Below are 13,618 nucleotides of genomic sequence, written 5' to 3'. Positions count from 1 at the left end.
TGAAATAGTGATGTCAAGTAAATCTTCTAAATATGGAATGTTGACGAAGTTGGAGTTGACTTTCCATAGTTTACAAAATATTGACCTTCCATCAGATGAAGAGTGGAGCACCCTACAAAAATTGGCACAAAAATCTTAAGAATCATAGTATGTATTGCACAATTTTCTTCTTTTACTCTTAATTTCAAGGTTTTATGTTTTTTCTGTTTACTATTTTGCTAATCCAGCCTATTAATCTATGATGCACTTGCTATTGCTATTTTGCTAATCTAGCCTATAAATCTATTTTATGAATAGGAAAAAACCAGTACTCGCTATTGCTATTTTGCTAATGCAGCCTATTTTGCTAATGCAGCCTATGAATCTATGATGCACAGTGCAAAACTTCAGCTAGTAAATTTGTATTCTCAAATTCTCCCTTGCTTTAACATTTATGCATTTCTCTATTTATGATTAGTAGGTTTTAGGCACTACTATTATCTATGTTTAATTTGTCATGATGTGAATTAATATTTAATTTTGAACTCTATTTTTTGAACATCAGACATCAAACATGTAGCAGATGTTAAATTGCTAATATGGCCTGTGATGGCCATATAAATCTATGTTGAGTTTGTGATTTTGATGTTCAGTCTTCACATGTTGCAAGCTTGCAATTCGACCTGAAGCTGTTGTTGCTCCCTTGTTTCTATAAAAGGGAATTCAGGGTCATTTGCAAAGGGTTTTGAAACTTTGTATTCACTTTTGCATGGACATTGGAGAATCACACATGAGTTGTTGTTTCTCTCTTGTTTCTATAAAAGGGAATTCAGGGTCATTTGCCAAGGGTTTTGAAACTTTGTATTCACTTTTACAATTTGCATGGATAATCACATAGATTGGTGTATTACTATTGAATGAATTGTATCATATGGCTATATTTTGAAAGAATTAATGAAAATCTAAGTTCTCGACATGTATATTACTATTGGATGAATTGTATCATATGGTTCTAAAATGTATCACACAGATTTGAGACTCAAACATGTATAAATAACAATAAGCATCTTTGTATCAGTAAATACATTATGTTTTTTTTTATTATGCTATTTTAAATTTGGAAATATCAAATAGAAAGTTGAAAAATACAATTACAAATCAATATTAAATTATAATTGCAAAAAGTAATATGATTTTGTTTTATGAATGATGAGATATAGTAATAAGATTAATAAATACCACTCTCTTACAGTTGCAATTCATCCTCATCAAATTCAGAGCTTTCTTAACTCTTGTCTGTGGTTTGAGTTTCTTCACTCTGAGTCTGCATACCTTCATTGAACTGCATCTCAATGCTACCAGTAGGTCCAGTACATGGGGCAATAGTCCCACTGGCACTTTGGTTTGAAGTGTTGCCCAAACCTCTTCTTTCACATTTGGACCTCCAGATTTACAGTGCCCTATCATAAGGAAAAGTCTGGACATCATACCTAGATGTATAGAGACTGAAGCAATTTTCCAAATTTTTGTCTCGTTTGTTTCTTAGCTTTGATTTTAGGAACCACAAATCACTGAAAACTCTCTCATCTTCCACTGAACCCAATATCATGGTAAGACATAAATCAACAAGCTTCACATATTCTGGCATTGAATCACACAACATTTTGTTCTCAGCTATAGTTTTCCAAAGCCTTGTTAATGATCCCTCTTCATGGGGCTTCTCCATTTTGGCATATTGTTCTCTCATAGTGTATGCAAAATAAGATGATTGCTCTCGAAGATGAGTTTTGTCTAATATTCCATTTATAGTTACTCCATTCAATTCTCTAGATGTGCAAAATTGTTTTAACAAAATCAGTAGCTTACTTTGAAAATCAGATGCAATGTTGAGGCTCCAATAGTGAGGAAACACAATAGACATGTCTTCGAGAAGGTTGTCAGAAGGGAATCTGCTTCTAATTTGTGAGGAAAGATCATATGGAATTTTCTTCACAGAAGTAGTTACAGTCTCAACAATCTTGTCGAAATCTTCCCTTGTAACTCTTGCTAGTTGCTTCCTGGGGCGCTTTCCTAGTTCCTCGGGGTCGATCGTGGCATAGAAGTGCATTGGTATCTCAACTCCCCGTACATTGGCACATACCTCCCTGTCTACAATATATAGAGCTCTTTTTTGGGCAGCCTTCGTAATATTCTTCATTTCCTCTAGCATGGGTAGAAGAGCTGCTAAAGTTAAGAGTGTCTCTAAATTACTTAACCTGTGAAGAAGTTCAGGAAATTTCGTTTAATCTAATTCATTGCGAGTTGTGTGAAATAGTCCAATCAAGGATGGATATTTTAAAAACACTTGATGCACTAGACCATCCAAAGAGATCCATCCGGTATCAATATCCTTGAGAAGCTTGTTCCCATCAGTTATTCCATCGGTAAAGTGTTGAAATTTCATAAATCGCTTGGGACTTCGACAGAAGTGTGAGTAGAGCTCTCTGATTAAAATTTCAATTTTTTTTAACCAAAGCAAACTTGCTCACAATTCCAAAAGCTAGATTCATTCTGTGAGCCATGCAGTGAATAGCAGTAATGTATGGTGCAAATGAAGTTTCAATCTTTGTACAAAGACCATTCCTATGACCTTGCATTATTGAAGCTCCATCTGCTCCAACACAAACCAATTTTTTGGGTATCGTCATGTCATCCATACCTCCATATTCAATTAAACTTCTCTTTACTAGTTGAAATAAATTTTCCGCTATCGCACTCTCCTTCATTTTAGCAATAGATAGTAGATGAGATTGGTGGGTATGATTCTCTATAGTATAAACATGCATGCATACCCATGAAGTATTGTCTACTATCGTAACCTCGTCTAAAGAAAATACAATAAAGTTTGACTCTCTTGTTTTTTCCTTTACATCTTCTTTTTCAACCTCAACAAGACAACTTGCCCATTCCCATCCACTGTTTACTGACCAGTGTCTATTAGGATAGTTAGGAACTTTCAAAAAGTGTAATAAACCACTAATTGATGGGAAATTTGTCATAGCATGCCCTATGCTCAAAATATTAAAAAAACACTTAACTGGACAACTTTTCCCAGATGTTCTATTTGCATTACTTTTCCCAAAACAACTTCAATAGAACCTTTAACTTCAGCAGGCTTTGTCTGTATTTTCTCATGAGAATAATACTCTTCAGCATTCCTCACATGCTTACATTCCTCCTTTGTTTTCTATCTTATCACTGATTTTTCAACCCCATCTATCATTTGTTTTTCATACACTTTACCCATATGCTTTTCTATGGTGTCAAATTTTAGCTACAACTTAATTTCCTTGTTATGTTTCTAAGTGCAAATCGTACACCTGCATTCTATTGGAGGCTTTCCTTCAATTGGATTCTCCACTGGTTCAATGAATGGATACTTTGATGCCCAATTAATTTGAAAATTCCTCATTGACATATCCCACTCTCGATCCTTTTTTGATTGCGGTTCACCATTTTTTGATATGGCTTTTCTTTTCCCCTTCTATGCATTATCATCAATGGCATTATCACCCAAGTCGATTATATCATTCCAGCTAACTTGGGTATCTACCAAATGATCTTCTTCAAGATCATCCTGATATGAGGTATCAGGTTCATCGTCATCTTCAACATCCTGTGTAGGTGGTGAATTTTGTACTTGTACTTGTGATGATGTACCTTCCTGATTTTCACCACAACATTTTTCAATGCCAAAGTATGTAGACAATGTTTTGATTTTTGTTGGCCTCTCCTAGCCTTCCCCACATTCAAGTTTCCTAGCCCTCTTCCTAGTCGACATCTCCAACGAAATAAAGGTGCCAAAAAAATATCAATTTGTTGAAGAAGTAATAATAGACTATATAATATACCACTTCAAAAATATGATCGCTCACCTTTAGGCTTTAGGTCACTAGCAGTCGCCAATGCAGTCAACAACAATGATTTTCCTTGGTCTGAAACTTTGCTATTGATCAAAATTTAGAGCCTAGAACCCACTAGATTGTGTTGAGATAGATCTGATCTTTGCATTTATTTATACCAATCCTTATATGGTGAATTCCGTGGGAATTTTATATGGTATACAAATATTTAGGGAATCTCGCGTAACTATAACATGACTTATGTAATTTTTGAGGCGATTATAGGTCGTCCAAATACGACTTGTGTAATTTTTGAGGCGATTATAGGCCGTCCAAATAATTGGCGAATACAATATAGTTGGCGAAAGTTGGGGTGAATGGAGACATGCGTCCACAAGATGTTGGGTGAATTGGACCCCCGTGGCTAACAAATCTTCACATGCCTATAGGTGAATTAAGGTCATCTATTAAGGCAACCTTGGAGAGTGTAGGCAAAAAAATTAAATTTACTGTGTGTCCACCATATATTGTATTGGCAAAATCATTGCATAGAAACATTTAATTGCATAAAACATATGGCGATCGAGCCATGACTTTTATGGAAATCGATAATGTTCTGGTGACATGGCCACCCCCAGTCAGTATAAAATATTTGCCATTTCCCAGGTTGTCGACGTGAAAAATTTTCCATTGGCGAATATTCGCCACTAAAGTAATCTTTGGTAGGAAGTTATGCTATCTATCCATAAGATAGGGCAATAATTTGCAAGATTTCACCGGTATGGGTAGCAAATTGTGTTATTTGAGATAGCCATATGATAGGCAGAAACGATTTCACTGGTATGGGTAGTGAATTGTGTTATTTTAGATAGCCATATGATTGGATGATCATAGATTGATTCGATAAATAGTGGATTGCCCTCCACAAAAGGAGATAGCATAAAACATATCAAGTGGTTTGGCCCCCACTAAGGAAACAAGATAAAATAAATGCTAAGATAAATATGACACAAATGCAATTGATGCCAAGAAGTAGATATGATAGCCCCCTAGTAGAATGGTATGCATGGAACACATATCATCTAAGGAGAAGAAATGTTGGTTCACATCAACATAATGAGATCTTTTCATGGAATGTCACCCTTGGCGGTTGACACATAAGACCCAAAACATCAACAAAAATGGAGGAACATAGGAGGATCTAATTATTCAACATTAGAACCCATAACAATGGAGTAAAATAAGATAAACAATATGACTACCGAAGGGTATAACATCATAATGCCGAGGTTCTCAAATCTGAAGAAGGAGATAGGAAAACAAAGAGAAAACAAAGATGTGGGTTGACATGGAAGAAGGCCTGAATGCCCCCAATTCTTTGCATCATCCCTGAATACTGATAAGCAAGATATGATAAAATTTAGAAGAATATTGACAAATAGAAGAAGTTACACAATACAAAATCCCCTATTTTTGAGCACTATAGAGTAACTCGGGTCTTCTAGGAGAACACACCATATAAAGACAATCAACTTCCTCTTTTTAAGGACCAATGGAGTAAATTGGGTCCTTTGGGAGAGAACATACATGTAAAGCAAGCATGGGGGAACATAGACATTCACACACTCTAAGATACAAGATAAGAAGTATATTATGCTAGAGGTTATCCCTTAGGAGATCATCATCCTCTTAATCTAGATCATATGGGGAAGGAGGATGAGCCCAAAGAGGAACAACCATAAGGGAAACCCTAGGTGCCTCACTAGTAGCTACAACTAGGGACAAGTTAGCTTCAACATGTGCATCCACAATCTTAGTAGAGGTAAGAGTCAATGATCAAGTGAAGATCGTAAATAGCATCGAGATCCCCTCCAAAGAGTCGAACACACATTCCTCCATAGATGAAGCAGGTGACATAGTCCAAGGAGGTGATACATGAGTCAAAATTTTGTCCACCTTGAGAGGGGCAGTGACAAACTTGGGAGAAGGAGGGGCCTTCTCAACAGTGCAAACTGTAGACACCTAAAAGTTGCACAACAAATTAAGAAAATTTTATTCATTTAATTATCCTTATTTCTTCCAATTAATTGAACTAATATTTATTTAATATCCCTATTTCTCTAAATTAGCCTATTAATCAAATTAAATATTTGATTAATATTTACCTTCTTCTATCGTAGCCATTTAATTAAATTTACATTTAATGAAAATCTCCCTTATAGCCATTTAATAAAATTTACGTTTGATTAAAATCCCCCCTCTAGCCATTTTAATTAAATATACATTTAATTAAAACCCCTTTTGTATTTAAATAAATTTAAATTTATTTAAAAATCCCCCAACTTACAAAATCCTACAAATGCAAGTTGCAACCAACAATTAAAATAAATCAATTTTATTTTAATTAATCCCATTTCCCCTCACCCACTTGCAAAATCCTACATCTCCCACTTTCCTCCTAATTATTCTTCTAGAACCCATCTAATCTTAATCAATTAGATCAGATCAATACTGAAAAGTCCAACCAATTTTTTTCAGGAAATTTACACTGATTGAATCGCATTTCATGATTCATTGTTTTCATGTTTGATTCTTAAATCCTCATGATTCCTAACGCTGATCTTATAATGTTTAAGGAGATCTAATCCAAAATCAATAAATGTCATATGTAGGTGTGAATCCAGATTCAACAACCTTTGCCACCATCATCCCTGCCTGTGATAAAATGGCAGCTTTGGAACAGGATATGGACATCCATCAAAGCATAATGAAGGTGGATTTTTGTCAAATATTATGGTTGGAATGGGATATGGACATTCATCAAAGAATAATAGGTAAGGTGAAGTATTTGAACATTTTATCATGTAAACACTCTCGTCTTTCATCCAATAATTGTTTAGCCACTGTTGATTTCAAGGATTGATTTTAGGGTGTGCAATCTATGAAAATGATTTAACTTTATAAATTGATTACATTGAATATATTTGTTGTTGGTTGTTGAGCTATCTTCTTTACAACTATCACATTTGAAAAATTGTACAAAATTCTGTATTATAGAAACATTTTCTTTAATATAAGGTTTTAAATTAATTTGGATTCATTGATGCTTAGTTTTTCACATTAAAAAATCAATTCATTTATATTATAAATGTTTATTAAGACAAATTTTATTAATTTTTTTATCCTTGTATATATTTTTGAAATATATTTTACTTTTTAGTGTATTTTTTCTGGATTCGATTGTGTGTATATTTTTTCATCAACGTTTCGAATCACACTCCGTGATTCATCATCAGGATGAAGAGAATTCCCAAGACATGAAAGATGTTGAGATGCAGATTTGAGGCAGAATATAAAGAGGAGAGGGGTGGGGGAAGGCACGAGAAACAAGGAGAGAGGAAAGAGAAAAGGAAAAGACCACCTGAAGGGTGGGAGACCTAAAAAACTCCAAGATATAAACTACCCACAGAAAAGAAAAAAGGAAAGCCCAGCATCACAATCAAAACCACTAAAAAACACAAAAGACACAAAAGAAGAAAAGAATAAGGGACAAAAATTAAAAATTAAAAGAATAAATAAATGAATACAAATACAAAACAGAATATACGCAAAGGCATAAACCAAAAGACAAAAAACCAGAAACAGATAAGAAAAGAGAAATTTACAATTCCAAAAGACAAGGGCATATAAAAATAAACACACGAAGAGGACTGAAAGCAGAAAAAAACTAAAAAATAAACAAAAAGGAAAATAGACCAAAGGGGGAGAGGGAGACACACAAAAGAAGAAGAAAGATGGGGCGAAGTCAAGGAGGGGGGCGGGGATGACGCTGGAGGGCCAGAAGAAGAGGGTGCCACGAGATGCTAAGGTTTAACCCATCATCTCGATTAAGATTGGATGGGTGCCGAATGATAGCAATGGCCTCTTTAACTTTCCTCTTGAAAAAGTTGTTCTCCCTACACAATACCTGAGTGTCCTCCAAACAGATATGATGTTTGGTCGTGGTTGAATGCTCGGCTAAGGCTGATTTGAGGGCACGTTCATGCTTAATGTCGGCACTGTGCTCTTTTATTCGAGTCATGAACGAACGACCTGTTTCTCCAATGTAAGGAGTTCCACAGGAGCATACAATCTTGTATACACCTGACTCTGAAAAGGCATCCCTAGTGTCCTTAAGCGGTGGGGCATGCCTCTTGATGGTGGAAACAGGTTTGAAGGCACAACGGAGACCTTTTTTCCCAAGGATTTTTGAGATTTTGTGAGAAATGCCTTCAACATAAGGGAGAGAGACAAACGGGGCCTGAGATGGAGAGGGCACGGGATTCGAGATGGAAAGGAAATGAGATTTGGCTTGGAGGAAGGCCCTAGTGATCTGCTTGTTCGAGTAGCCATTCCAAAGGAAGACTTGACGAAGATGGGAGAGCTCTTGGTCTAAGTTATCCTTATCACAAATCCGATGGGCTCTTAAAGCCAATGTTTTGAGGATCCCAACTTTCTGGCTATGGTGGTGATGAGAAGACGAATGAAGATATAAGTCAGTGTGGGTAGTTTTGCGATACACCTGACGACCAAGGGATCCGTCAGGCTTTTTACAGATTAAGACATCGAGAAAAGATAAACGGTTGTTGGATTCAAGTTCTTTGGTGAAGGTAATAGACGAAAAAATGTTGTTGAGGTGAGTATGAAATTCCTCTAACATGTCCAAGCCGTGGGGCCAACATACATTGGTGTCATCCATATATCGCTTCCACCATTTTGGTTTGAGGGGGAAAGAATGTAAGGCCACCTCTTCAAAATGTTCCATGAATATGTTGGCAATGACCGGCGAGAGAGGGGAGCCCATGGCTACTCCGTCAACCTGTTCATAGATAACGCCTTGGAAGGCGAAGAAGGTTGACCTTAAGCAAAGTTCCACCAAAGAGGCGATGTCCTCATTGACCTTAAGCTTGACAATTTCTATGGAGTCTAGAATAGGGACCTTGGTGAAGAGGGACACCACATCGAAGCTCACAAGCGTGTCTTGAGGGTCCAACTTGGTGTCCTTGATAAACTGAACAAATTGGTTGGAATCTTTGATGAAGGAGTTGGAGTTACCAACAAGCGGGGAGATTAATTTGGCAAGAAAAGCAGCTAACTTGTAAGTTGGAGACCCAATGGTATCGACAATGGGTCTCAAAGGAATGTTGGCTTTATGAATTTTTGGGACCCCATATATACGAGGGGTCACTTCCTTAGACGGAAGAAGACGAAGCTTGGTAGAATCATCCAATGAGGAGTTGGAAATAGCAGATCTAACTGCCTTCAAAATCTTCGGGCACGGGTTACGAGACAAAATTTTGTAACTACTGGAATCCGAGAGGAGGATTTCCATTTTGGCCAAGTAATCTGGTTTGCTCATAATGACCGTGGCATTGCCTTTGTCAGCTCTTGAGATGATAAGGTCATTATTATGCATTAGATTATTAAAGGCCAACAGCTCAGCTTTAGGGATGTTGAATTTAGGAGGTTTAGCATAACGGAGCGCTACAGCACAATCTTGTCTAACCTCTTCAGCAACATCAAGGGGAAGGGTACGCACCGCATTTTCGATCTCGATGAGGAAGTCGATGTGCGGAACGTTGCGGGGAGTCAAGGCAAAGTTAAGACCTCGCTTGAGGAAGTTAAAAGCGAGAGGATCAATGTGGGCGGGAGAGAGGTTGACAACAAGTTTGGATTCCCAATTGCTAATGGAGTTAAGGATAGGAGCTGGCTTGGGAAGAGTGCCGAGACCCAAGGCGGGGGGTGGGGGGGCCGAAAAGACATTAGGACAAGACTGCAAGGAATGGGATGAGTTCACAAAAAGGGGAATGGTCGGGCAGGGTTTGCGTGGAGGAAGATGAGCCACGGAGGATGTGTCCACCTCCTCCGCAGGAAGAGCCGGGTGCGGTTGGACACATGAGCTTGAAAGACTAACTTCACGTGCCTGAACCGGGTGATGCGACAGAGAGGGAGTGGCTCGAGGTTGGAAAAGTTTGCAAGCTACGCAACTACAACAACAAGAAATGGCAGAGCAATTAAAGCAGAAGGCACGAGATTGGATAAACGAGGAAGAGGACAGCGTACCAGGAGTTGACCGAGGAGAGCCGTTGCTGAGGAGCCGTTGGTGAGTTGCAGGTTGAGCAATGGCGACGGACGGATCCAGAGGTGTGGCTGCATCTCCAATCTCCACGGTGAAATCTACTGCGCACTCATGGAACTTGATAAAATGCTGCAGCGGACAGGCGTCTATCAACTTGGCAGAAACGGGCGTCTCGCAGTCTTCGATTCTTCCCATCCACTCCTGTCCGCTGCAGCATTTTATCAAGTTCCATGAGTGCGCAGTAGATTTCACCGTGGAGATTGGAGATGCAGCCACACCTCTGGATCCGTCCGTCGCCATTGCTCAACCTGCAACTCACCAACGGCTCCTCAGCAACGGCTCTCCTCGGTCAACTCCTGGTACGCTGTCCTCTTCCTCGTTTATCCAATCTCGTGCCTTCTGCTTTAATTGCTCTGCCATTTCTTGTTGTTGTAGTTGCGTAGCTTGCAAACTTTTCCAACCTCGAGCCACTCCCTCTCTGTCGCATCACCCGGTTCAGGCACGTGAAGTTAGTCTTTCAAGCTCATGTGTCCAACCGCACCCGGCTCTTCCTGCGGAGGAGGTGGACACATCCTCCGTGGCTCATCTTCCTCCACGCAAACCCTGCCCGACCATTCCCCTTTTTGTGAACTCATCCCATTCCTTGCAGTCTTGTCCTAATGTCTTTTCGGCCCCCCCACCCCCCGCCTTGGGTCTCGGCACTCTTCCCAAGCCAGCTCCTATCCTTAACTCCATTAGCAATTGGGAATCCAAACTTGTTGTCAACCTCTCTCCCGCCCACATTGATCCTCTCGCTTTTAACTTCCTCAAGCGAGGTCTTAACTTTGCCTTGACTCCCCGCAACGTTCCGCACATCGACTTCCTCATCGAGATCGAAAATGCGGTGCGTACCCTTCCCCTTGATGTTGCTGAAGAGGTTAGACAAGATTGTGCTGTAGCGCTCCGTTATGCTAAACCTCCTAAATTCAACATCCCTAAAGCTGAGCTGTTGGCCTTTAATAATCTAATGCATAATAATGACCTTATCATCTCAAGAGCTGACAAAGGCAATGCCACGGTCATTATGAGCAAACCAGATTACTTGGCCAAAATGGAAATCCTCCTCTCGGATTCCAGTAGTTACAAAATTTTGTCTCGTAACCCGTGCCCGAAGATTTTGAAGGCAGTTAGATCTGCTATTTCCAACTCCTCATTGGATGATTCTACCAAGCTTCGTCTTCTTCCGTCTAAGGAAGTGACCCCTCGTATATATGGGGTCCCAAAAATTCATAAAGCCAACATTCCTTTGAGACCCATTGTCGATACCATTGGGTCTCCAACTTACAAGTTAGCTGCTTTTCTTGCCAAATTAATCTCCCCGCTTGTTGGTAACTCCAACTCCTTCATCAAAGATTCCAACCAATTTGTTCAGTTTATCAAGGACACCAAGTTGGACCCTCAAGACACGCTTGTGAGCTTCGATGTGGTGTCCCTCTTCACCAAGGTCCCTATTCTAGACTCCATAGAAATTGTCAAGCTTAAGGTCAATGAGGACATCGCCTCTTTGGTGGAACTTTGCTTAAGGTCAACCTTCTTCGCCTTCCAAGGCGTTATCTATGAACAGGTTGACGGAGTAGCCATGGGCTCCCCTCTCTCGCCGGTCATTGCCAACATATTCATGGAACATTTTGAAGAGGTGGCCTTACATTCTTTCCCCCTCAAACCAAAATGGTGGAAGCGATATATGGATGACACCAATGTATGTTGGCCCCACGGCTTGGACATGTTAGAGGAATTTCATACTCACCTCAACAACATTTTTTCGTCTATTACCTTCACCAAAGAACTTGAATCCAACAACCGTTTATCTTTTCTCGATGTCTTAATCTGTAAAAAGCCTGACGGATCCCTTGGTCGTCAGGTGTATCGCAAAACTACCCACACTGACTTATATCTTCATTCGTCTTCTCATCACCACCATAGCCAGAAAGTTGGGATCCTCAAAACATTGGCTTTAAGAGCCCATCGGATTTGTGATAAGGATAACTTAGACCAAGAGCTCTCCCATCTTCGTCAAGTCTTCCTTTGGAATGGCTACTCGAACAAGCAGATCACTAGGGCCTTCCTCCAAGCCAAATCTCATTTCCTTTCCATCTCGAATCCCGTGCCCTCTCCATCTCAGGCCCCGTTTGTCTCTCTCCCTTATGTTGAAGGCATTTCTCACAAAATCTCAAAAATCCTTGGGAAAAAAGGTCTCCGTTGTGCCTTCAAACCTGTTTCCACCATCAAGAGGCATGCCCCACCGCTTAAGGACACTAGGGATGCCTTTTCAGAGTCAGGTGTATACAAGATTGTATGCTCCTGTGGAACTCCTTACATTGGAGAAACAGGTCGTTCGTTCATGACTCGAATAAAAGAGCACAGTGCCGACATTAAGCATGAACGTGCCCTCAAATCAGCCTTAGCCGAGCATTCAACCACGACCAAACATCATATCTGTTTGGAGGACACTCAGGTATTGTGTAGGGAGAACAACTTTTTCAAGAGGAAAGTTAAAGAGGCCATTGCTATCATTCGGCACCCATCCAATCTTAATCGAGATGATGGGTTAAACCTTAGCATCTCGTGGCACCCTCTTCTTCTGGCCCTCCAGCGTCATCCCCGCCCCCCTCCTTGACTTCGCCCCATCTTTCTTCTTCTTTTGTGTGTCTCCCTCTCCCCCTTTGGTCTATTTTCCTTTTTGTTTATTTTTTAGTTTTTTTCTGCTTTCAGTCCTCTTCGTGTGTTTATTTTTATATGCCCTTGTCTTTTGGAATTGTAAATTTCTCTTTTCTTATCTGTTTCTGGTTTTTTGTCTTTTGGTTTATGCCTTTGCGTATATTCTGTTTTGTATTTGTATTCATTTATTTATTCTTTTAATTTTTAATTTTTGTCCCTTATTCTTTTCTTCTTTTGTGTCTTTTGTGTTTTTTAGTGGTTTTGATTGTGATGCTGGGCTTTCCTTTTTTCTTTTCTGTGGGTAGTTTATATCTTGGAGTTTTTTAGGTCTCCCACCCTTCAGGTGGTCTTTTCCTTTTCTCTTTCCTCTCTCCTTGTTTCTCGTGCCTTCCCCCACCCCTCTCCTCTTTATATTCTGCCTCAAATCTGCATCTCAACATCTTTCATGTCTTGGGAATTCTCTTCATCCTGATGATGAATCACGGAGTGTGATTCGAAACGTTGATGAAAAAATATACACACAATCGAATCCAGAAAAAATACACTAGAAATGCAAAATGGATTGTGGAAATCTCATAGCTTTAATATATTTTACTATCGGTGTAGCCATTGCACCTCCTTTTGGTGCAAGTGCTAGTTTTAAGAGTTCTTAAAAAAAGAAACTACTCTATTCTCCATGTCAATCAAAGCTATTATGTTTCTACAATCCATTAATTTTATACATTAGACATGATTTGTGTCTCTTCTCATCTTAGTGGAGACATGAAAATAGTTTTTCTTTGCATCCCTCCATTAACCATAGTTCCCTTGATTTTTGTAGACCTTTTCTAGTAGAAAATTAGATCTTGTTTAATACCATTTTTTTCTAATGAAACTATTTTGATCATGAATATTCTTTTAGTCCTCAATTTATGTTCTAAATATTTATAAATTCATTTTTAAA

At 39.1% G+C, this 13,618-nt stretch overlaps 2 protein-coding genes across 2 annotated transcripts; one reads left to right on the top strand and one right to left on the bottom strand.

Moving 5' to 3' along the window:
- Positions 1-7,665: 7,665 nt before the first annotated feature.
- On the bottom strand, positions 7,666-10,278 carry LOC131874047 (uncharacterized). The gene is made up of 2 exons (XM_059217262.1): positions 8,130-10,278; positions 7,666-8,009 (listed from the first exon to the last, which is right to left on the bottom strand). Exons 1-2 carry the CDS (start codon positions 10,276-10,278, stop codon positions 7,666-7,668), a joined length of 2,493 nt encoding a protein of 830 aa, XP_059073245.1.
- A 790-nt stretch (positions 10,279-11,068) lies between these two features.
- On the top strand, positions 11,069-12,634 carry LOC131874046 (uncharacterized). Its single transcript, XM_059217261.1, has 2 exons — positions 11,069-12,170; positions 12,291-12,634. Exons 1-2 carry the CDS (start codon positions 11,069-11,071, stop codon positions 12,632-12,634), a joined length of 1,446 nt encoding a protein of 481 aa, XP_059073244.1.
- Positions 12,635-13,618: the final 984 nt, after the last annotated feature.

The sequence above is a fragment of the Cryptomeria japonica genome, chromosome 3, assembly GCF_030272615.1.
Source record: "Cryptomeria japonica chromosome 3, Sugi_1.0, whole genome shotgun sequence".
NCBI classification, from domain to species: Eukaryota; Viridiplantae; Streptophyta; class Pinopsida; order Cupressales; family Cupressaceae; genus Cryptomeria; species Cryptomeria japonica.
Note: the sequence above shows the minus strand (reverse complement) of the source record. Positions and strands in the feature narration are given on the sequence as shown.

Bases quoted from the DNA above. Each gene is read 5' to 3' on its own strand.
- LOC131874047 (XM_059217262.1), bottom strand. From the start codon at position 10,278: ATGGCGACGGACGGATCCAGAGGTGTGGCTGCATCTCCAATCTCCACG. The intron at 8,010-8,129 runs GCATTTCTCACA...ATGCCTTTTCAG, and splicing joins CTCTCTCCCTTATGTTGAAG to AGTCAGGTGTATACAAGATT.
- LOC131874046 (XM_059217261.1), top strand. From the start codon at position 11,069: ATGGAAATCCTCCTCTCGGATTCCAGTAGTTACAAAATTTTGTCTCGT. The intron at 12,171-12,290 runs GCATTTCTCACA...ATGCCTTTTCAG, and splicing joins CTCTCTCCCTTATGTTGAAG to AGTCAGGTGTATACAAGATT.